The 25,236-nt window shown below is 44.3% G+C and overlaps 1 protein-coding gene across 4 annotated transcripts; it reads right to left on the reverse strand.

Moving 5' to 3' along the window:
• Window positions 1–798: 798 nt before the first annotated feature.
• LOC115192808 (tripartite motif-containing protein 66) lies at window positions 799–17,999 on the reverse strand. 4 transcript variants are annotated; one of them, XM_029751674.1, is made up of 10 exons: window positions 17,930–17,999; window positions 17,147–17,359; window positions 16,726–16,891; window positions 16,564–16,639; window positions 15,880–16,105; window positions 14,482–15,026; window positions 9,399–9,531; window positions 8,629–8,703; window positions 1,750–1,902; window positions 799–1,494 (listed from the first exon to the last, which is right to left on the reverse strand). In XM_029751674.1, the coding sequence occupies exons 2-10, from the start codon at window positions 17,339–17,341 to the stop codon at window positions 1,300–1,302; spliced, it is 1,764 nt and encodes a 587-aa protein (XP_029607534.1). In that variant the 5' UTR covers window positions 17,342–17,359; window positions 17,930–17,999; the 3' UTR covers window positions 799–1,299. The 4 variants fall into 4 exon arrangements, with proteins under 4 accessions (XP_029607534.1, XP_029607537.1, XP_029607536.1 ...); XM_029751677.1 differs by having other exon boundaries at window positions 16,726–16,804; window positions 17,845–17,998; XM_029751676.1 differs by having other exon boundaries at window positions 16,726–16,876; window positions 17,845–17,998.
• Window positions 18,000–25,236: the final 7,237 nt, after the last annotated feature.

Raw genomic sequence — 25,236 nt, forward strand, 5'->3', positions numbered from 1 at the left:
ACTTCCATCCTCTCAGGCCAGAGGCACAATGTATGAATTTATGGTTGGATCAGAATCGCTGTTATAATCATTGGTCAGTACGGAGGAGAATCCATGGCTAATTTAGGAAAGGAACAATTTTAGCTAGCTAGCTAGCCACCAGAGGTCAACAACTCAACGAGATGCAACATTTACATTTATTTTCTGATAAATGACGTTTGGCTTGATGTGATTTGTGTGAAGCAAAATTCAAACTGGCTTCCCTTGACACTTAAAAATGTGGTGCGCCAGGACCATTCACAGTTGAGCTTACTCAGTTTAGCTCAACGCTGATTGGATATTATTGTATAAACAAAAATATCAAGGGAGGCCAAATGCGTGCTGGCTTCCCATGTATTCAATGCTACGCGTAGCAAAAATATCATACTATTTGTTACCAGACAGCATCAGATAGATGGGCTACACATACAGAGAGGCGCTGTTTCGCTCGCTCGGATGCTTCTCCGGTGAGATACATTCAGCCTTTTGCGAATTGAAGGAAAATGATGAAACACAGAGACGAAGGCTCAATTAATTTGGTTTGGTTGTTTTGTACATTTTTGGGGGAAACCTGGCTTCCCTTGGCATCCATGAACACACGCCACTTATCTTATATGCTAACGTTAGCTAGCTGGCTAGATGGTTGTGGTCTTTTTGCTGCCTAGGCAGCTTAGCTACAACTTTTGAACTGGTCCCATGGTTGATTCAGAGTGGTAGAACCTTTACATTATTGTGACACCGTTGTCGTAACCTTCCCATCTTCAACCAAGAGGTAAACAAGGAAATTGAATAGTTTATTTCAGTTGTACGGAATGATTGTCAAATATATAAATTGCTATAATAGCAGGATTCAATTGTTCCGATGATAAAACCAGCAGAAGGTGAAATAGTCTTGAAAAATTATGGCAGCAATCAGGACTAAGAGTAAACTCCGACATCCGCTTCACGGAGCAGTAAATCGGTGGCCAATAATGGTTGCAATTAAGATCACTGTGTGCGTGATTTTAGCAGTATTGATGGTTTAACAAAAGATCAGATGGCGATAATCTGGTGGCCATCGATGGATTCAATTGGCCCCTAAATGTTTAATAAAGACATTTAATCGCTTCAAATTTGACAAGACTGTAAAACACAAATTATGAATAAAATGTTCCCATATGTCTACATTCCTTGATTATAAAATAATGAATTTAGATATAGCCAGACTAAGGTTTAATTAATATTACAAATATACAACTATGTGAGATGTTTTGCCACCATACAACATTACACCAGACCACTTCAGAAGTCAAGGAAGTGACCTCGTTTCTTCTTTCTGTGGTAGTCCCTCCTTTTCCTGTTCAGCCAAGCGAGACTGTTCCTGTTCGCTCTGTCCTGGGTCAGCGTGGGGAAGGCTTGGGTGGGAAACACCTCCCTCAGCTTGGATAGGAAGAACACCTCCAGGTTACGACCTGCGTTGGCGACCTCAGAGTCTGGCTAGAGGTCAAGAGGTCAGATGTCACGAAGGGAGCTGCAGAGTTCAACTTTCAACACAATGAAGGAGAATTTATGTACAAAACAAAAAAAAATCAATAGCTGCTCCTATATGTCTATGGGAAAATCCCTATGGCTTATTGGCAAGAAAAAAGAGAGGTATAGTTTTAGTTTCTGGAAATTGAATATTATCTTAACATTAACAAAATATTTTTTAAATAACAAAATAATGATTTCATTCATATGGATTTGACCTACGTAATTGAAAGTTGCACAGTTCCTGAACATGAGTAGGACGTCGTCCACAAACTGCTGGGCTGTGAAGTAGTGAAGAGTGTTCCTCTGGTCCAGCTTCCTCCTGATCACTGATAGGTCCATCGGCCTCTTAATGATCTGGTAGTAATGACGAGCCTGGAGCCCAATCACAAAGTCTATTTAATTTATCACAAATAACGACAAGATGGCGCGCGCCGAAGAGGATGGCTGATGTTTTACATGCTCCTGATCAATTGTGCTCTTTTGTTAGTATTTTTGCGATGTTTGTAACTTATTTGTTAACTTATTTTGTACATAATGTTTCTGCTACCATCTCTTGTGACCGAAAATAACTTCTGGACATCAGAACAGCGATTACTCACCACGAACTGGAAGAAGCTTTTTCCTTTAACGAGTCCGAGGAGAAGGATATCCTGCTCTCCCGGGAACAGGCCCAAATCCCCGTCATTTGCGTGAAGAGACGCCAGAGAAAAAGAGGACGGAGGATGGTCTGCCTTCTGAGAATCCGTAGGCAAGCGAGTAAACTCCCACTGCATTCCGTTCTACTTGCTAACATGCAATCATTGGAAAGTAAAATGTAGGACCTACCATTACGATTATCCTACCAACAGGACATTAAGAACTGTAATATCTTATGTTTCACCAAGTCGTGGCTGAACGACGACATGGATAATATAGAGTTGGCGGGATTTTCCATGCACCGGCAGAACAGAGATGCTACGTCTGGTAAGATGAGGGGTGGGGGTGTGTCTTTTTGTCAATACAGCTGGTGCGCAATGTCTAATATTAAAGAAGTCTCGAGGTATTGCTCGCCTGAGGTAGAATACCTTATGATAAGCTGTAGACCACAATATCTTCCAAGAGAGTTGTCATCTATATTATTCGTAGCTGTCTATTTTCCACCACAGACCGATGCTGGCACTAAGACTGCACTCAACCAACTCTATAAGGCCATAAGCAAACAAGAAAATGCTCATCCAGAAGCGGGGGTCCTAGTGGCTGGGGACTTTAATGCAGGCAAACTTAATTCAGTTTTACAAACATTTTACCAGCACGTCACATTTACTCCACACAGAGATGCATACAAAGCTCTCCCCCATGCTCCATTTCGCAAATCTGACCATACTTCTATCCTCCTGATTCCTGTTACAAGCAAAACTGAAATCAGGAAGTCAGATGAAGCGGATGCTACGCTACAGGACTGTTTTGCTAGCACAGAATGGAATACGTTCTGGGATTCATCCAATGGCATTGATGAGTATACCACCTCAGTCATCGGCTTCATCAATAAGTGCATCGACGACGACGTCCCCACAGTGACACTACGTACATATCCCAACCAGAAGCCATGGATTACAGGCAACATCTGCATCGAGCTAATGGCTAGAGCTGCCGCTTTCAAGGAGCGGGAAACTAATCCGGACGCTTATAAGAAATCCCGCTATACCCTCAGACAAACCATCAAACAAGCAAAGCGTCAATACAGGATTAAGACGGAATCCTACTACACCGGCTCTGACGCTCGTCGGATATTGCAGGGCTTGAAAACTATTACGGACTACAAAGGGAAACCCAGACGCGAGCTGCCCAGTGACGCGAGCCTACCAGATGAGCTAAATGCCTTTTATGCTCACTTCAAGGCAAGCAACACTGAGCACCAGCTGTTCTGGATGACTGTGTGATAACGCTCTCAGTAGCCGATGTGAGTAAGACCTTTAAACAGGTTCACATTCACAAAGCCGCGGGGCCAGATGGATTACCAGGACGTGTTCTCAAAGCATGCATGGACCAACTGGCATGTGTCTACACTGACATTTTCAACCTCTCCCTGTCTGAGTCTGTAATATGTACATGTTTCAAGCAGACCACCATAGTCCCTGTGCCCAAGGAAGCAAAGGTAACCTGCCTAAATGGTTACCGCCCCATAGCAGTCATGTCGGTAACCATGAAGTGCTTTGAAAGGCTGGTCGTGGATCCCTAGACCAGGGCTGCCCAACCCTCTTCCTGGACATCTACCGTCTTGTGGGTTCAGTCCAACCCTAATTTAACACACCTGATTCTACTAATTAGCTGCTCAACAAGACCTTAACTAGCTGAATCAGATATGCTAAATGAGGGTTGACTGAAAACCTATAGGACAGTAGCTCTCCAGGAAGAGGGTTGGGCAGCCCATCCCTAGACCCACTCCAACTCCAATACCGCCCCAACAGATCCACAGATGACACAATCTCAAAATCACACTCCACACTGCCCTTTTCCACCTGGACAAAAGGAACACCTATGTGAGAATGCTGTTCATTGACTACAGCTCAGTGGTCAACACCATAGTGCCCACGAAACTCATCACTAAGCTAAGGACCCTGGGACTAAACACCTCCCTCTGCAACTGGATCCTGGACTTCACGATGGGCTGCCCCCAGGTGGTAAGGGTAGGCAACAACACGTCTGCCACGCTGGTCCTCAACACTGGGGCCCCTCAGGTGTGTGTACTTAGGCCCCTCCTGAACTCTCTGTTTTCGCCCACGACTGCATGGCAAAACACGACTCCAACACCATCATTAAGTTTGCTGACGACACAACTGTGATCACCGACAACGATGAGACAGCCTATAGGGAGGAGGTCAGAGAACTGGCAGTGTGGTGCCAGGACAACAACCTCTCCCTCAATGTAAGCAAGACAAAGGAGCTGATCTTGGACTACAGGAAAAGGCTCAAAATGGCCAGAAACAAAGACCTTTCTTCTGAAACTCGTCAGTCTATTCTTGTTCTGAGAAATGAAGGCTATTTCATGCTAGAAATTGCCAAGAAACTGAAGATCTCGTACAACGCTGTGTACTACCCCCTTCACAGAACAGCGCAAACAAACTCTAACCAGAATAGAAAGGGTGGGAGGCCCCGGTGCACAACTGAGCAAGAGGACAAGTACATTAGTGTCAAGTTTGAGAAACAGACACCTCACAAGTCCTCATCTGGCAACTTCATTAAATAGTACCCGCAAAACACCAGTCTCAACGTCAATAGTGAAGAGGCGACTCTGGGATGCTGGCCTTCTAGGCAGAGTTCCTCTGTCCAATGTCTGTGTTCTTTTGCCCATCTTAATCTTTTCTTTTTATTGGCCAGTCTGAGATATGGCTTTTTCTTTGCAACTCTGCCTTGAAAGCCAGCGTCCCGGAGTCGCCTCTTCACTGTTGACGTTGAGACTAGTGTTTTGTGGGTAGTATTTAATAAAGCTGCCAGTTGAGGACTTGTTACTTTAGTTTATTTGGTAAATATTTTCTTAACTCTTCTTGAACTACACTGTTGGTTAAGGACTTGAAAGTAAGCATTTCAGGGTAAGGTCTACACTTGCTGTATTTGGCGCATGTGACAAATAAAGTTTGTTTTGATATATCATATTGAATGAGATATTCTCTCTTTTAAATTTACAGCATGCAATGCTCTAACTGTGGAGAATTTGTGGACGAAACGTTGAAGCACAGAGTATTGTTGGCATTGTCCCATACTTAAGTAACAATACTTTAAAGTACTACTTAAGTCGTTTTTGGGGTATCTTTACTTTTTATATTTTTAACAACTTTTATTTTTACTCAAATTTTATTAGTCACAAGCGCCAAATACAACATTTCACCTTACAGTGAAATGCTTACTTACAAGCCCCTAACCAAAAATGCAGTTTAAAAAATAGGAATAAGAAATAAAAGTAACAAGTAGTTAAAGAGCAGTAGTAAAATAACAATTGCGAGACCATATTCAGAGGGTACCGGTTAGTCGAGGTAATATGTACATGTAGGTTGAGTTATTAAAGTGACTATGCATAGATAATAACAGAGTAGCAGTGGCGTAAAGGGGGGGGGGGGGCAATGCAAAGAGTCTGGGTAGCCATTTGATTAGATGTTCAGGAGTCTTATGGCTTGGGGGGTAGAAGCTGTTTAGAAGCCTCTTAGACCTAAACTTGTCGCTCTGGTACCACTTGCCGTGCGTTAGCAGAGAGAATAGTCTATGACTAGGGCGCTGGAGTCTTTGACAATTTTTAGGGCCTTCCTCTGACACTTCCTGGTATAGAGGTCCTGGATGGCAGGAAGCTTGGCCCCAGTGATGTACAACCTCTGTAGTGCCTTGCGGTCGGAGGCCGAGCAGTGGCCATAACAGGCAGTGATGCAACCAGTCAGGATGCTATCGATGGTGCAGTTGTAGAACCTTTTGAGAACCTGAGGGCCCATGCCAAATCTTTTCAATCTCCTCAGGGGGAATAGGTTTTGTCATGCCCTCTTCACGCCTGTCTTAGCGTGCTTGGACCATGTTAGTTTGTTGGTGATGTGGACAACAAGGAACATGAAGCTCTCAAACTGCTCCATTACAGCCCCGCCGATGAGAATGGGGCGTGCTAGGTCCTCCTCTTCCTGTAGTCCACAATCATCTCCTTTGTCTTGATCACGTTGAGGGAGAGGTTGTTGTCCTGGCACCACACGGCCAGGTCTCTGGCCTCCTTCCTATAGGCTGTCTCGTCATTGTCGGTGATAAGGCCTACCACTGTTGTTTCATCGGCATACTTAATGATGGCGTTGGAGTTGTGCCTGGCCGTGCAGTTACAAGTGAACAGGAAGTACAGGAGAGGACTGAGTACACACACCTGAGGGGTCCCAGTGTTGAGGATCAGCGTGGCGGATGTGTTGTTACCTACCCTTACCACCTGGGGGCGGCCCGTCATGAAGTCCAGGATCCAGTTGCAGAGGGAGGTGTTTAGTCCCAGGGTCCTTAGCTTATTGATGAGCTTTGAGGGAACGATGGTGTTGAAAGCTGAGCTGTAGTCAATGAATAGCATTCTCACATAGGTGTTCCTTTTATCCAGGTGGGAAAGGGCAGTGTGGAGTGCAATAGAGTTTGCATTATCTGTGGATCTGTTAGGGCGGTATGCAAATCGGAGTGAGTCTAGGGTTTCTGGGATAATGGTGTTGATGTGAGTCATGACCAGCCTTTCAAAGCACTTCATGTCTACAGACATGAGTGCTACGGGTCGGTAGTCATTTAGGCAGGTTACCTTAGTGTTCTTAGGTACAGGGACTATGGTGGCCTGCTTGAAACATGTTGGTATTACAGACTCAGTCAGGGACAGTCTGAAAATGACAGTGAAGACGCTTGCCAGTTGGTCAGCGCATGCTCGCAGTACACGTCCTGGTAATCCATCTGGCCCTGTGACCTTGTGAATGTTGACCTGTTTAAAAGGTCTTACTCCCTTCGGCTGCGGAGAGCGTGACCACACAGTCGTCCGGAACAGCTGGTGCTCTCATGCATGTTTCAGTGTTATTTGCCTCGAAGCGAGCATAGAAGTAGTTTCGCTCGTCTGGTAGGCTCGTGTCACTGAGCAGCTCTCGGCTGTGCTTCCCTTTGTAGTCTGTAATGGTTTACAATCCCAGCCACATCCGACGAGCATCGGAGCCGGTGTAGTCCGATTCGATCTTAGTCCTGTATTGATGCTTTGTCTGTTTGATGGTTTGTCGGAGGGCATAGCGGGATTTCTTATAAGCTTCCGGGTTAGAGTGCCGCTCCTTGAAAGCGGCAGCTTTAGCTTTTAGCTCCAGTCTGTGCTAGTAAAACAGTCCTGTAGCTTAGCATCTGCTTCATCTGACCACTTTTTTAATTGACCGAGTCACTGGTGCTTCGTGCTTTAATTTTAGCTTGTAAGCAGGAATCAGGAGGATAGAATTATGGTCAGATTTGCCAAATGGAGGGCGAGGGAGAGCTTTGTACATGTCTCTGTGTGTGGAGTAAAGGTGGTCTCGAGTTTTTTTCTTCTCTGGCTGCACATTTAACATGCTGATAGAAATTTGGTAAAAACAGATTTAAGTTTCCCCGCATTAAAGTACCCGGCCACTATGAGCGCCGCCTCTGGATGAGCGTTTTCCTGTTTGCTTATGGCGGAATACAGCTCATTGAGTGCGGTCTTAGTGCCAACATCGGTCTGTGGTGGTATTTATTTATTTCATCTTTATTTAACCAGGTAGGCCAGATGAGAACAAATTCTCAATTACAACGGCGACCTGGTATAGGGCCTGTTTCTGGGAAAGCAGTTTGTCGTTCACGTCGGGCTCGTTAAAGGGAAAAAAAAGCTTCTGCCAGTCCACGATGAGTAATCGCTGTTCTGATGTCCATTAGTTATTTTCGGTCATAAGAGACGGTAGCAGCAACATTATGTACAAAATAAGTTAAAAAATAAGTTTAACAACGCCAAAACAATTTGCATAAAAACACAATTGGTTAGGAGCATGTAAAACGTCAGCCATCTTCTCCGGCGCCGTCTTCTTTTTTTCTCCACTACATTCCTAAAGAAAATAATGTACTTTTTACTCCTTACATTTTCCCTGACACCCAAACATACTCGTTACATTTTGAATGCTTAGCAGGACAGGAAAATGGTCTAATTCACACACTTATCAAGAGAATATCCCTGGTCATCCCTACTGCCTCTGGCAGACTCACTAAAAAACACAAATGCTTCATTTGTAAATTATGTCAGACTGTTGAAGAGCACCCCTGGCTATCCATACATTTTTTTTTAAAACAAGAAAATCGTGCCATCTGGGTTGCCTAATATAAGGAATTTGATGATTTATACTTTTACTTTTGACTCTTAAGTATATTTCAGCAATTACATTTACTTTTGATACTTAAGTATATTTCAAACCAAATACTTTTATACTTTTACTCAATTAGTATTTTACTGGGTGATTTTCACTTTTACTTGAGTCATTTTCTATTAAGGCATCTTTACTTTTACTCAAGTATGACAATTGGGTACTTTTTCTACCACTGAATAGAAGATATGTCAATGGAATTGGAGGAAGATGATTGGTGCCTTATTACCAGTGGGCTGACAGGCTCCTGGAATGGGGCACTGAGGACGTGGCTGGACAACAGAAGAGTCAGCTTCTCACACCTCTGCAAAGAAAGAGATACACATAACTAGCCCCACTAGTCCCTTCATTAAACCATGATAGTTCCCAATCCTAGAAAAAAGAAACGCACACCTATAAAGGCGAGGTGCTGGCTAGCGGAGTAGAACACTAGAAAATAAAGCAAAGACCCTTGCTCCCTTCGGTCTCAACATAGACTTTGATCTGAAGCCATTCTTGTGATTATTGTGATTTTGCCATTGTAATTGTTTGTTAGATACATTTTAGACTACAAATGCTATGATCGTATGCTATCCATTTGTTTGTCTTTTTGTATGTTCTTTGTATGCCATTTTTTTTTAAATATTTGAGTTAACCAATGATGTTAGGCCATACTTGGCCATGATTACAAACACCTGTGTGTCTCTTGACACTATATAAATGACTCATCTCGCAGTGTTTGTGATGATACCCTGATGAAGACAGCTTCGCTGTCGAAACGTTGGTTATTACATTGTTGCATCTGAGCTCTTAGAGTGTGCGGCTTTTCCTTTATTTTCTAGTTCCCAATCCTAAACAGACACTGTAGCTGGCTCTTATCTACTCTCCTATAACGTATGTTGGTGATGTGCTGTAAATCTGTCTATGAGAATACTTTTATGCTTGATTGCTGTATGACATGGAAAGAATATCCTAACGGATACAGTGAAGATCATCATCATCATCATCATCATAACCCACTCTTTGTTCCAGGCTGGACAGTGTGTATGGTGTGCCTGCCCCCTGGTGGTCTGTCGAGGGATGTATGGTCTCACAGTCATACCCCACCACAGGGTCTTGGTCACTCCGGCACAATGTGCACACCCAGTCGCCCCTGTGGGACAGAGAGAGAGGCTCAGATTCATATTTGTTCAATTTACTCATCTAATCCAGAGGCTTTCAGTATTACATAAACTGTCAGTATGGTTATTGGTTACAGAACACATATTATTGCCCTGTGAACATTGTCAACAATGCCAACTCAAGACCGGTTCTGTTTTGCACTACAGCAGGGCTGGGGTTATGGGCGGGCCTTAGGGGGCCTGGCCCGCCCTACCGTACCTCTGTGCCAGTCCAAATAAAATATTTAAATATTGATCATGTATTTGACAGAGATGCAAGCCGACAGAAAGATGCATCAATCGAGAGTTTCAGCAGAGCGGAAGAGGTGAAGCGAGAGGGCTCACTCTCGCCAAAATCTGCCCAGAATAAGCCCAGTGAGTTTCTTTGGACATTATATGCAGACCCAGGGGCGCAACTTTGGTTTTAGAGGTGGGGCGGACCAATTGTTATTATTTTATTTTTCTATCCAGTTGGATAAACACTCCAAACAGCCTACCCGACCACTCGGAGGCGTCCGCATGGTCCTAAAGCACACCGTTGCCTCGTTTTGTATCACATTCCAATGATAAAGCTGGGTGGGGGACAAAAATGCCATTTCAGAATGTTGGGGGGACATGTGAAAGTTGCACCCCTGTGCAGACCTAAGCTTGTCGCCTGCCTTCCCGCCTTTGGGACAACTACTCCCATTGTTAGGGCGGAGACATGAGCATCTTGTCATTATATACAGATCTCTGGTTTCAGCCTCTTGCGAATTGGAAAGGAAAATTGGCTGGTGCACTGTTAAGATGCTGGCTTCCCCAAAAGTAAATTGATGTTTGGCCAAAATGATAGAATTACTACTCCTGTCTAAATAAAAACATGAAAAATACTTCATCAGAGAGCATGACTTAGCCACAGAGGATCATTAGTTGATTTTCCAAAAAAATGCTGTGGATTGTTTCAAATCATAAGTGTGTAGGTCTATACCTATTTGGAAATCCTGCAATTTGGGCGGCGCGTATGGCAATATGTCTAGCTGATTGAGTAGAGGCTGTCAGTGAAAAGCATCTAAAATCTGTGTGAAGGTAACGTGTCTTGAGTATCATTAAAATGTTGCAACAAGAAGGGGAGGGGGTGTGTGGCAAAGATATGGCGCGTCTCTCTCCAGAATCCACTCAGCTCTCCAGAATCCACTCAGCTCTCCAGAATCCGCTCAGCTCTCCAGAATCCACTCAGCTCTCCAGAATCCACTCAGCTCTCCAGAATCCGCTCAGCTCTCCAGAATCCGCTCAGCTCTCCAGAATCCGCTCAGCTCTCCAGAATCCGCTCAGCTCTCCAGAATCCACTCAGCTCTCCAGAATCCGCTCAGCTCTCCAGAATCCACTCAGCTCTCCAGAATCCGCTCAGCTCTCCAGAATCCGCTCAGCTCTCCAGAATGCGCTCAGCTCTCCAGAATCCGCTCAGCTCTCCAGAATCCGCTCAGCTCTCCAGAATCCACTCAGCTCTCCAGAATCCGCTCAGCTCTCCAGAATCCGCTCAGCTCTCCAGAATCCGCTCAGCTCTCCAGAATCCGCTCAGCTCTCCAGAATCCGCTCAGCTCTCCAGAATCCGCTCAGCTCTCCAGAATCCGCTCAGCTCTCCAGAATCCGCTCAGCTCTCCAGAATGCGCTCAGCTCTCCAGAATCCGCTCAGCTCTCCAGAATGCGCTCAGCTCTCCAGAATGCGCTCAGCTCTCCAGAATGCGCTCAGCTCTCCAGAATCCGCTCAGCTCTCCAGAATCCGCTCAGCTCTCCAGAATCCGCTCAGCTCTCCAGAATCCACTCAGCTCTCCAGAATCCGCTCAGCTCTCCAGAATCCGCTCAGCTCTCCAGAATCCGCTCAGCTCTCCAGAATCCGCTCAGCTCTCCAGAATCCGCTCAGCTCTCCAGAATCCGCTCAGCTCTCCAGAATCCGCTCAGCTCTCCAGAATCCACTCAGCTCTCCAGAATCCGCTCAGCTCTCCAGAATCCGCTCAGCTCTCCAGAATCCGCTCAGCTCTCCAGAATCCACTCAGCTCTCCAGAATCCGCTCAGCTCTCCAGAATGCGCTCAGCTCTCCAGAATCCGCTCAGCTCTCCAGAATCCGCTCAGCTCTCCAGAATCCGCTCAGCTCTCCAGAATCCACTCAGCTCTCCAGAATCCGCTCAGCTCTCCAGAATCCGCTCAGCTCTCCAGAATCCGCTCAGCTCTCCAGAATCCGCTCAGCTCTCCAGAATCCGCTCAGCTCTCCAGAATCCGCTCAGCTCTCCAGAATCCGCTCAGCTCTCCAGAATCCACTCAGCTCTCCAGAATCCGCTCAGCTCTCCAGAATCCACTCAGCTCTCCAGAATCCACTCAGCTCTCCAGAATCCGCTCAGCTCTCCAGAATCCGCTCAGCTCTCCAGAATGCGCTCAGCTCTCCAGAATCCGCTCAGCTCTCCAGAATCCGCTCAGCTCTCCAGAATCCGCTCAGCTCTCCAGAATCCGCTCAGCTCTCCAGAATCCGCTCAGCTCTCCAGAATCCACTCAGCTCTCCAGAATCCGCTCAGCTCTCCAGAATGCGCTCAGCTCTCCAGAATCCACTCAGCTCTCCAGAATCCACTCAGCTCTCCAGAATCCGCTCAGCTCTCCAGAATCCGCTCAGCTGTCCAGAATCCGCTCAGCTCTCCAGAATGCGCTCAGCTCTCCAGAATGCGCTCAGCTCTCCAGAATCCGCTCAGCTCTCCAGAATGCGCTCAGCTCTCCAGAATGCGCTCAGCTCTCCAGAATGCGCTCAGCTCTCCAGAATGCGCTCAGCTCTCCAGAATGCGCTCAGCTCTCCAGAATGCGCTCAGCTCTCCAGAATCCGCTCAGCTCTCCAGAATCCGCTCAGCTCTCAAAAATCCGCTCAGCTCTCAAAAATCCGCTCAGCTCTCAAAAATCCGCTCAGCTCTCAAAAATCCGCTCAGCTCTCCAGAATGCGCTCAGCTCTCCAGAATGCGCTCAGCTCTCCAGAATCCGCTCAGCTCTCCAGAATCCGCTCAGCTCTCCAGAATCCGCTCAGCTCTCCAGAATGCGCTCAGCTCTCCAGAATGCGCTCAGCTCTCCAGAATCCACTCAGCTCTCCAGAATCCACTCAGCTCTCCAGAATCCACTCAGCTCTCCAGAATCCACTCAGCTCTCCAGAATCCACTCAGCTCTCCAGAATCCGCTCAGCTCTCCAGAATGCGCTCAGCTCTCCAGAATGCGCTCAGCTCTCCAGAATCCACTCAGCTCTCGAAAATCCACTCAGCTCTCCAGAATCCACTCAGCTCTCCAGAATCCACTCAGCTCTCCAGAATGCGCTCAGCTCTCCAGAATCCACTCAGCTCTCGAAAATCCACTCAGCTCTCCAGAATCCACTCAGCTCTCCAGAATCCGCTCAGCTCTCCAGAATCCGCTCAGCTGTCCAGAATGCGCTCAGCTGTCTCCCACCAATTCTTTCCCGTTCATTGTGTGAATTGTTTGCCCTTAAATGGTTTATTTTTCATAAATTCCCCATTACATGTCACCAGTAGGTCTAGTAAATGTACCCTTAATCCCTCTTCATTTGGTTACACACATTTCTGTTCATGCATGTATTAATTAGTCATTCTCATTCTCGGAGTGGAAACGTTATTTGCAGAGTTCACAACGATTACAAGTTTTGTCAATCTTTTCTTTGTCTTTTGTTTGGAGTGTTCCGTGAGCAATGAGAATGTGTCTGGTTTCTCTGTCCTGATAACGTTGAGGGAACGCGCGCGCCTGAGTACGCATAGAGTCGCCGTACCTGGCCCGCTGCATGCAAATTTAGGAAAGTGCCAATTTTGCAATGTCTGATTTTTCGTGATTTTAGGTGCAAGGCCATTTGGCCTTCAAGAGGTTCCCAATCTGCCAGGGCACCAAGGCCATCTGCTAGGGCACCAGGGTCATTAACCACATTAACAAATTCTATGTATTTGAAAACTGAAAAACACTAGCTATTCTGTTTAGAAAAACATAAGTGTATGTAAATATACCCAATTACCCTACATGCCAAATTGTAGGTGATAGCCAATGAGTATTGGCTAGTCTGTCATGTTCAGACCGATGCTGACATGAGACTTTTAGTTTCATATATGTGGGCTAAACGCCAGTCATAACAAATATAATGTAGGTTGGATAATTAATATGAATGTCTAAAGGCTTGATTCTGTCATATTCAAGGCACTGTTCAGATATATTTTATTTTACTATGCAAGTCAGTTAAGAACAAGTTCTTATTTTCAATGACAGCCTAGGAACAGTGGGTTAACTGCCTTGTTCAGGGGCAGAACAACAGATTTTTGTACCTTGTCAGCTCGTGGATTTGATCTTGAACCATTTCGGTTACTAGTCCAACACAATAACCACTAGGCTACACTGCCGCCAGATTATCAATGTGTCCATATGGAAGAGGCTAGTGCTCTCGCCATAGTTACATTTAAACTTTTATATTTTTATAATTTTACTTTAGATTTATATGATTAACTATGTGACAATTATTTTGAGAAACTAAAACATGATTATTAAAATGAAACTGTTCCACAAAAATGTGCATATAAAATAATCATAACTGGCATGCAGATTGGTAGAAAAGGTCAATTGTAAGCTTGCCCAAACTTGAAACTCACCAACTACCTATAGTGTTCACTATAACAGCCATTCAAAAATGCATGCACGCATGTGCACACATGGGGGGTTCCGTGAAAAAACAAGCCCACCTATGGAAATCAAAGGCACATCCAACTGATTCGTTTTGGTGCCGGGTCTGCGCTACAGTATGCTACACATTCATGAAATTGTATCTCCACATGTAAAATGTGCAGGCCACAAAAATTCAAAGGATGTGAAACTCTATTTGGAAAAATGTTTAGAAGAAATCATTATAAAACATTCATAAACACTGACAATGGCATCTTAATACATACAGCGGGGAGCTTCGGAGGGGTGGTATGTGGCAGGAGAGGTGGTAGACCTTAGGGCAGCCATCGCAGCATAGCAAGTCGCCCCCATTGAAGCACACCGCACAGAAATCCTCACTTTCCATCCCTGCTGCCCCTTTCTCGTTCTCAGGCTGCTCCTGGGACACTATAGACCCATCCATAGGTGAGCACTGCCCCACATGACCTCCCTCGCTGTCCTCCCCATCTGCAGGCTCCCAATCTGATTCCAGTTTTGTTTCTGATTCTGACTTTGGCTCCAGGTCTGATTCCATTTCCAGTGAATCTGAGCCAGATTTCAGACCTGGAACCAATTCAGACTCAGATTCACACTCCAAGTCGAGAACTTGATCTGATTCTGGTGCTTTTCCTATAGGGGGCGATGGGGGTGCAGGTCTCTCCTGAGGGTGTGGTGGTTCAGTCCAGAGGAGCCTGTGTATTTGTGTTGGCTCCATCCCTGAGGCCCCTGGTTCTGATCCAGATGACTCTTCTCTGTTTGCTGAACTCTGCTGGAAATCCAGACTGGACCCTGTCTTCAAATAGAAGACAGACAGGAATCTAAAGTCACATTTATAGAATTGGCCAATAAACGCATTACTCTATGTAGAACAGGGACAGGTCAGTATGGTTGATGGGTGTGGAGGAAAGCCATTTCAAACGTTGAATCCCAGGCAATTACCGTAACTGTGTAACCTCTCTAACCCAGTGTGATTTGAGGTGGCCGAATCCTAATTTGAGAAACGTCCATTCATGCAACTCTCATTGACATTAAACCCTGATTTAGGAATGAAACGTCTGACTCGTCTAATAGAGTAGGACATTTTAAAGCACTAATGTATTTGTAACACTATATCATAACATGAGAAATGATGTGGGGAACCAGGTGAATCTGTAGAGGTAGATACAGGGCCATTCTTTGCATCTTTACCATAATGACTTTGACAGCATGGGCAGCACAATTGAGGGTAATTTTAAAGTAGACAATTACTTATTTTTCAACTTCTAGAAGTTTATTGGCAGTCGGTAAACAAACTGAAACGGTGAATACTGCCATCTGGAGTGTGCTGTCAGAACAGGCATAAAGCCAAGGTTGGTGATTTACTTCCACATGCAGTGAATGGAATATTTGCTCAGGCTTATAATTCATTGGCTGATCCCTCCTGCTGACTTGTATGGAATTCTATGATCACTTGTTTACCCATAGGAAGTACCAATCAGTTGACTGTTTCAAAATGTTGAAAGTACTCAATGGCACTGCAAGTCTTGTTGCTATGTATGTTGCTAGCAAATTACCAGTCCCTTTCATCAGCACCCATGGTAACATTTCATGGTAAAGCATGCAGGCTTTGTGCAAGTGCACCCTTTATCCAACTCTATGGTCTGTACCTGTTGGACATGCTCCTCTGGGGTAATGACTGCCGGCAGAGGCGCCGCAGAGTCCTCAGTCAGCAACTCTGAGTGTGGTTGGCGTAACAGTGACACCAACGACACCAGTGGCGGTACCATTGACAGGGCAACTGACTGTCCGGGGTCAAGTTTGATCCTCAGACGCTCCAGATGCACAACGGCTACACAGGAACTGCCCAGAATCCTCTGGGACTCTGGATGGATCCTGAGGATATGGAAAATGGCCTTAGTCTACGAGGTCCTGTCTTAAACATAATATGCTACAAAGTAACACTGGCCAGTTTGCTGTGTAGTTATTTGAATATGTTGATATTACAAGACCAATGTAGTAATTTGATGTCAATGCCAATGTATTAAAAAAAGTACGTTGAAATGTCTGTCAGTTTCGCTTTACGTTTCTGCTTGTCTCAAGCAGGTCTCGTTGCTATGTATGTTGCTAGCAAATTACCAGTCCCTTATGTAATATTTCATCTGCATTCACTTCACTGATTAACTGTCTTGAATATCCTGTTTTGGTTTGTACGGTGTCCATATTAGGACAGTCACATCGATGGAAGTTGTTGGTTCTGTCCTAAAATGGACACTGTAGGTCTGAGCGAACACACAAGACTGAGCATTACTATCCAAGGGATGTCATTATTTTCTGAAACTGACTTGGCCTACCTGATTCTCTCCAGTGAAGCTGCTGTGGTTCTGTCTTTCCCATCAGCCTCTCTGTTCTTCCCACTATGGACCCATACTGAGGAGAGAAGTGGTACATTTATGAGAGCAGCATCTTTGGCATACCATTGTATTTAATTCCTTTATGATATCTTAGGGTACAACCATGAGAACTCTGTATGTCGGGCTCGGTCTGACAGACTGTCAAAGGAACGATGGTTGGGTCAGGGTGATTTTGACGCTGCTGAGGGGACGAGGGGGACATCTTGGCTTTGCAGATAAATGTCCAACCTGGCCCCATTTCTATCCCACAAGGCTGAATAGTGCCAGGCTACAGGGAGGCAGACAAAGATGGACCAGTATAATCAGAGTAAGATAAATACTTAAACTTTCTGTCAACCTAATTTGTGTAACACTTTCTTTCAAAGTCCATGCAAAAAACACATAAAAAGGCCATCTCTCACTTTCTCTCCAATTCTCTATTTCTTTCGATCCCCTTCTGTCCCTTTCTACATCTTCATTGCTCTACTTTCTTATCTCTACCACTTTCTCACTCTCTTTTACCCCCCCTCCTTTCCCATATTACCTGCTGTGTTGTCTGCCTCGGTGCCCCTGCTGTGGTTACCAGGTTTGGGCCGGTAGTCTCAGTCGTCCCAGTGGGCTGTCTCTCCGGTGCTGTCGATGTCACCTGTTTGGCCATGGAGCGCTGGAATCCCCGCGGCAACAGAGTCGCCCGCCTTTGGGGCATGTTGCCATGGCGCCTGCGGGCCGCCGCTGCCATCACCAGCGAACTGGATCCCTGGGTGGTAGATAGACACATGACCGACTCACTACATCTCTACAGCTATAGGCCAGTTAACAATAGTCTTATATCCCTACAGCCATATGCCAGTTTACAGTAGCAAAACAAATGTCCCAATGGTATGCCATAACGAATCTACATAAGCACCGAAAGATGCCCCGGACTATGCACTGAATCTACATAAACACCATAACGAAAGATGCCCTGAAAGATGCCCTGAATCTACATAAACACCATAACGAAAGATGCCCTGAACTATGCACTGAATCTACATAAACACCATAACGAAAGATGCCCTGAACTATGCACTGAATCTACATTAACAAAACCACCAGGTGCTGATTGTAGTCGACAGCAAAACGACAATTTATGACATCCAGCGAACATTTCCACGTCAAGACGAGACGACAGAATGCACAGACGTCTACAGTAAAACATATTTTTATAGCGATTCACTATGGTGACAGCAGAATAACACTTACCTCTACAATGTCCCAATAGTGCAACAATAAACTTTTCTAAGCAACGAACATGGGTGTGTGACTACAGAAGAACTGTGTTTCTGACCTAATGAGAAGAGTGGTAGTGCTGTTCCTTTTCTCCGGGAAAGTGGAAGACGGGATGAGATAGATTGATGTTGATTGATGAGGAGAGGAAAGAAGCAAAGAGATGACTGGGGGGGGAGTATCACGGTGGTCCTCCCTGATTGGAGGAACGTTTGACGCTAAAATTGTCCCTACACGCGTCCTCTCCCCCTGGCATCTCATTAGTACCTGGATTGTATTCATTAGGGCACACCTTGGAAAAACATTTCGCAACAGAAAACAAAAACAAGTGCTCCTAATTGGTTCAGGCAGTAGCTCACTATTTTTCTTGCATTTTGTGCCTAATGAACACAACCCTGGTTTTGTACATGTGAGTTTGCAGTGCATTGCAGTGTTCCACATTAATCCACCTATGCGTCAGAGAGTGGTAGGGGTGTAGATGGAAAAGCATGTCACAAGCTTGGTTGTATTGTGTTAAAATGTGAAAAACTGGACAATCAAATCTTCAAGCTGCTGTCACCATTATTGATGATGAAGTGTAACCGATGTGAAATGGCTAGTTAGTTAGCGGTGGTGCGCGCTAATAGCGTTTCAATCAGTGACGTCACTCGCTCTGAGACTTGAAGTAGGGTTTCCCCTTGCGTTGCAAGGGCCGCGGCTTTTGTGGCGCGATGGGTAACGATGCTTCGGTGGGTGTCAGTTGTTGATGTGTGCCAGGGTCCCTGGTTCGAGCCCAGGTTGGGGCGAAGAGAGGGACGGAACCTACACTGTTACTGAAGCACACACATGCAATCTATACTTACGCTCTTTAAAGCTTGTGGGTGGGTACCTACATGTTAACTTGGACAGAAACATCAGTATCTTGGTCTTGCTGTCTCTGTGCTGGAAGTTTAATCAACTGGAACTCCTGCTGTTCCTCTGTGTGGCCTGTGCTTGACGTCGTCTGTGCTTCAGCTGGCCAAATCGACCCAACCCAGCTCTGTCTGCTGCCTTGAGTACCGTGCCATGTCCATCTGCCCCTGGCTGCCTTGTAGCCTCTGGACCAGGGGCTGGTGAGACCACAGCAAATGTTCTGGTGTGATCTGTAGAAGAGCCACTACATGGCCATCTTAGAGTGAAGTCTGGTCCACAGGGTCTGGGGATGATTCTAGAACTGTTCCTGTGGTTTCTGCTGATAGTTTGGATCTGGGTGTGACTGATCTGACTGATTCTGGATCTGTGATGTGTCCTCACATCAGGAAAAACAATCCTGTTGAGGATAGAGCAGGGAACCATAGCTCTGATTCAAGAGGGCAGTGGAAGCCAAAGAGTAGATTGCCTGAGGCTTTGGGAGACACTGCTACAAAAGAGACACTGCTACACTCCTCAAAAACCTGACGGTTTTCTCCCTCAGTGACCAGATAACCTCAATGTAGACAAATCAAATGAGCTTTTAACCCAAAATGGTCTGTCGTGATGAAACTACATCACTTTTGGATATACACAGTGTACAGAAAATTAAGAACATGGGGCATGGACTCTACAAGGTGTCGAACGCGTTCCACAGGGATGCTGACCGATGTTGACTCCAATGCTTTCCACAGTTGTGTCAAGTTGGCTGGATGTCCTTTGGGTGGTGGACCATTCGTGATACACATGGGAAACTGTTGAGAGTGAAAAACCCAGCAGCGGTGCAGTTCTTGACACAAACCGGTGAGCATGGCACCTACTACCATACCCGGTTCAAAGGCACATAAATCTTTTGTCTTTCCCATTCTGTCACATCTGCTCCCTCTACGCCCTCTGGTGTCCATCCGGTGTCGTCCTAACCTGCAGTTCTCCCTCTGTATACACACTTTCTCTCTCGGTGTGATTGTGTGGTTGGAGACAGGTGTGCTGGAGTCAGAGCAGATCCCTACCAGCTGCAAATCGTCCCATAAATCAAGACCTCTACATATACTCATTCCTGCCACCTCCACTCTGCCAGATTGTAACCTCTGTTCAGTCAGTTGTTATCCTAGCCTGATGTGGATAGGGGGCAGTATTTTCACGGCCGGATGAAAAAAACGTACCCGATTTAAACTGGTTACTACTCGGGCCCAGAAATGAGAATATGCATATTATTAGTAGATATGGATAGAACACACTCTGAAGTTTCTAAAACTGTTTGAATGGTGTCTGAGTATAACAGAACTCATATGGCAGGCAAAAACCTGAGAAAAAGTCAACCAGGAAGTGGAGGATCTGAGAATTGTAGTTCTTCTTTCTAGTCCCTTTCGAAACTACAGTATCTGTGGAGTTACGTTGCACTTTCTAATGCTTCCATTGGCTGTCTAAAGCCTTCAGAAAGTGGTTTGAGCCTTCTCCTGTCACTGGGCAGAGTATAGGAGCTCAGTTACTGAGTGGTCTGCCTGGCAACAAAGGGATTGGATATGCGCGGTCCAACGAGCTCGCTGTTTTTTCTTTTTCTCCTTGAATGAATACGCTGTTGTCCGGTTGGAATATTATCGCAATTTTACATTAAAAATACCATAAAGATTGATTTTAAACAGTGTTTGACATGCTTCTAAGTACGGTAATGGAACATTGACTTTTTGTGTCTCGAATTGCGCTCGCGCGTTAGCCTTTGCATAGTGACCTGAACGCACGAACAAAACGGAGGTATTTGGACCTAACTATGGATTATTTCGAAACAAAAACAACATCTCTTGTGGAAGTAGCAGTCCTGGAAGTGCATTCTGACAAAGATCAGCAAAGGTAAGAGCATATTTCTAATTCTGAGTTTAGGTTGCCCTGAACTTGGCGGGTGTCTGTATAGCTTTCTGTGATGGCGAGCTATGTACTCAGAATATTGAAAAATGTGCATTTTCCGTAAAGCTATTTTAAAATCTGACACAGCGATTGCATAAAGGAGTTCTGTATCTATAATTCTTAAAATAATTGTTATGTATTTTGTCAACGTTTATGATGAGTATTTTTGTAAAGTTTTCGGTGGGAATACATTTTCTGAACATCACGCGCCAATGTAAAATGCTGTTTTTGGATATAAATATGAACTTGATCGAACAAAACATACATGTATTGTGTAACATGATGGCCTAGGAGTGTCATCTGATGAAGATCGTCAAAGGTTAGTGCTTCATTTAGCTGTGTTTTGGGTTTTATTGACATGTCCTTGCTTGGGAAACGGCTGTGTGGTTATTTTGGTCTATGTACTCTCCTAACAATCTAATGTTTTGCTTTCACTGTAAAGCCTTTTTGAAATTGGACAATGTGGTTGGATTAAGGAGAAGTGTATCTTTAAAATGGTGTAAAATAGAAATTGAAATTATTGGATTTGAGGTTTTGTATTTCGCGCCACGCTGTTCCATTGGATATTGGCTAGGCGTTCCGCTAGCGGAACGTCTGTCCTCAACAGGCTAGCCTTTTGTCAGTTCTCAAGATCCTGTTGCCCTGCTGTGCTTGTTTCCCTGCCTTACACCGTTTTGTCCTCTCGTTGCAGTACTGCTCTGTCTCTGGCTCCCGTCTCCTGTACCACATCTCACCACCAACTACCTTGCTCTGGACTTCACTCACCACCACCTTGGATTCCCCTCAGGACCTGTTTACCCTGTTCAACTCAGTCAACTACAAGCTACACTTCAGGTTTTTCTGCAACTCATCTGAGCTACCCCAGTTCTGCACTCCATATCTCTCTGTGTACACTAACGTGTTGGTTCATTCATCCCTGTTTCTGCATCTGAGTCCGCTCTTGGGTTCCCCTGTGTTCGCTCCGCGTAAGACATTCACCATCTGAATGGCACACATACACATTCCATGTCTCAAGACTTAAATCCTTCATTAACCTGTCTCCTCCCCTTCATTACACTGATTGAAGTGGATTTAACAAGTGACATCAATAAGGGATCAAAGCTTTCACCTGGTCAGTCTGTCATGGAAAGAGCAGATGTTCCTAATGTTTTGAACACTGTTAATCAACTTTTTACAAGATTAATTATAACCCTACCGGTATCTTATGAAAAGTCTTATTGTCAAAAAAAATTATTATACAAATTTGCTGACTAAATTAATTCATTATTTGATATGGGAAGATTTTCATACCTAGAGTGGCTATCTGCCTTGTTCAAAGGCTAGCGTCCCAGTATAACTGAGGTGCTCGTAGTAAGGATTCCAGGAGGTCTTATACCTGGTGACAAACAAGGGTTTGAGTTATGGAATCTCTATACGGAGTTGTTTTTAATATTCTGTCCAGACTTTGTGGGTAATAGAATTACATCCTGTCACCCTATCATTCCTGAGCTAATAAAAAAAAGCCTGGAGTTATTTGCATGACATTAACTGTAACATTTGATCAAACATTCTTATCGTAATAACCAACAGACGTCCATTTGAAAAGAACAGTAACCTCGTACCCAGTCTCACAATTTGTTACAGTTCTTTCCAAATGGATAGCTTTGCACCAGTGTGTAGTTCCATTATGCTTCCGGCCACACTAAAGAACAGTAACCTCGTACCCAGTCTCACAATTTGTTACAGTTCTTTCCAAATGGATAGCTTTGCACCAGTGTGTAGTTCCATTATGCTTCCGGCCACACTAAAGAACAGTAACCTCGTACCCAGTCTCACAATTTGTTACAGTTCTTTCCAAATGGATAGCTTTGCACCAGTGTGTAGTTCCATTATGCTTCCGGCCACACTAAAGAACAGTAACCTCGTACCCAGTCTCACAATTTGTTACAGTTCTTTCCAAATGGATAGCTTTGTACCAGTGTGTAGTTCCATTATGCTTCCGGCCACACTAAAGAACAGTACAAAATGTATTCTGATTACACACAGGCCTCGTAACAGCAGTGGTGGTCCCATATTTGTGTTGTATCGACAATGTTTGTACAACACAGAAGGAATCACGTGACATCCCACTGGGCACAGATGTCAATTCAACGTCTATTCCACGATGGTTCAGTGTATTTTCTTTGAAACATGGAAACAACATTGATTTAACCAGTGGGATGGCCTTCTGTTTCTACAACAAATGGCTATAAGGGGCCATTTCAAACATACTCCACGAACATCTGCCGATTAAGTCAAACAAGAAAGGGTCCAAGAGCATTGTTGAAGTGAACAAAAATGGTGAAGTGCTCACCAGCTCACTGCTGAACTGTGGTTGGCAGATGAAGGTGATGTTCTGTACATGACCCAGTTGGTGGAAAAGGGAGATCTCCTGTTGCAGTTACTCATCGAGGTGTTGTCTGTGATTGCTGCAAAGATTCGGTGATGGACAGAGCAATAACCCAAACAGGTATTGTATTCAGACAACAAAAACAAGCTACAAATCACTTGAGTCCTGCAGAGATTAAGTGAGTAGAGAGAATAGAGACCAGCAGAAGTCAAGTGAATAGATTAAGTTCAACTGCCTCGTATGGAAATGCTACGTTGTGGTTTGTGTCGCCCATACACGAAACTCACTTGATTTATACTTTACATGTCCTATTCTTACATTTTCCCCTTTATTTCATATTTTTGTTTGGTCTGTAATGTTTAATTCCCTTTTTTTTTTAAATGTACTTCAGTAAATCTGAGGGCCTTTCCGTGTAATACAGGAACTTATAACTGTTTAGGTTAGAAAGCATCAAAATTGTAAAGAGGAAGGCAGAGGACACATCAAAATGGTGAAGCTAGTCATATCAGAGGAGCTGGATAAACTTAAGCAATTAAACAAGGAACTGGAGATACTGTATCCCATTCATGTGAAATTGTCTACTTTACAAAACAGGTATTGTATTCAGACAACAACAATAAAAACAAGATACAAATCACTAGATTCAACAACCCAAACAGCATTACAAGAGACAACAACCCAATGACCTTTTAAATTCCAGGCTCAAACTTGGCGGTCTTCACCGCACCTGCCACCGCAGTTAATTAATCCTTACTCTCATTTCCTTCTATAGCTTTTCCAAAAGTTCTGTGCATTCCCCCATTCCATATTTACTTATGTGCTCCACTTTTCTCCTTTTTTCCTGTCCGCCATCTCACCCCTACCTCATGGCCAGCTAAACGTTTTATCACAACCACAACCTTTATTTGAGTCTATTCAAACAGACCCCATTTCAAAGAAAACAAGTACTCATTAAGATCAGATATGGCCAACACACGTAACAAGATGGAGGATAGAGAAAGTTTTGTTGATGCTGAGAACAGAATGTACATGTTTCTTAAAATAACATTCTTAGAATGTTCCCTGAGCGCTACTAAAATATTCTTGTGGTTTTTAAGGTAAGATTTCTTAATGTTCTCAGAACAAGTTGAGAACATGACTTGAAATAGAACCACGAGGAAACGTGTAGGGAACAATATGCTGAAGTACTGAAATTCTCACAAGAGGGGAATGTTGTTTCTTAATGTTCTCTGAACTACTTGAAAACATTCCCAATGTCAAACCAGTTGGAGAACATTCCTAGAACATTACCAAAATTGAAATGAAACGTAACCATGTTTGAACTTTTAGGAAACGTTCTGTTACAAGTAATGAAATGCCAAGAAAATAAAGTATTTTTGAAGTTCCATAAAGGTGCTGAGAATGTTCCAGAGCCAACCCACAGGGCACAGACTTCAATTCAATGTCTATTCCAAGTTGGTTCAACGTAATTTAATTGAAATTATGTGGAAGCAATGTTGATTCAACCAGTGTGAAGCAGCTATCTTGCAGAATTCCCAGAAAGTTGTAGGAAGGTTGTATGCAAAATGACCATAGGACAACCACGCTCTCGCCAAGCGCTAAGAAACATGGTTCTCAGAACGTTATGTGCTAGCAGGGATGTAAATTGTCCAACAAAGATTACTGATAACTGGTATCTGAGAAAATGTTGTTATAGCCTAATAAATAAAATAGGCCTACTGCAGCTTCGTGTGATCATGATTTGGTTGGGGGATCAAACTGCGATTTCATTCAGTCTAATTCAGGAATGAATAGCATTGTTTCAATTCATATTCATAAACTTCTCAATTTATCAGCTTGTATTCGCACATATATTTTTTTATGTTGTCCTGTTGGTGTCTGTCCCATAACTCTTACCTAACCATTTAAAAAAAACTTGGGGTAGGAACGTCCCGAGAATTCATTTACATTTTACATTTACATTTTAGTCATTTAGCAGACGCTCTTATCCAGAGCGACTTACAGTAGTGAATGCATACATTTCATTTCATTTCATGCATTGTTTTTGTACTGGCCCTCCGTTGGAATTCCGTATAGCATGGACCGTCCGTCAGATGTCGCTGTATGTTTCTTTGAAAGTTGTCGTTTTGCAAATCTCGTGCAAAACCGTGAGATTTCCAATTCGCGTTCCT

This window comes from Salmo trutta, chromosome 4, assembly GCF_901001165.1.
Source record: "Salmo trutta chromosome 4, fSalTru1.1, whole genome shotgun sequence".
Taxonomy (NCBI): Eukaryota; Metazoa; Chordata; class Actinopteri; order Salmoniformes; family Salmonidae; genus Salmo; species Salmo trutta.

Coding starts and splice junctions, on each gene's coding strand:
- LOC115192808 (XM_029751674.1), bottom strand. CDS start 17,341: ATGGCAGCGGCGGCCCGCAGGCGCCATGGCAACATGCCCCAAAGGCGG. Junction 16,106..16,563: donor GCTTCACTGGAGAGAATCAG/GTAGGCCAAGTC, acceptor CCATATCCTCAG/GATCCATCCAGAGTCCCAGA. Junction 15,027..15,879: donor CAGAGGAGCATGTCCAACAG/GTACAGACCATA, acceptor TTCTATTTGAAG/ACAGGGTCCAGTCTGGATTT.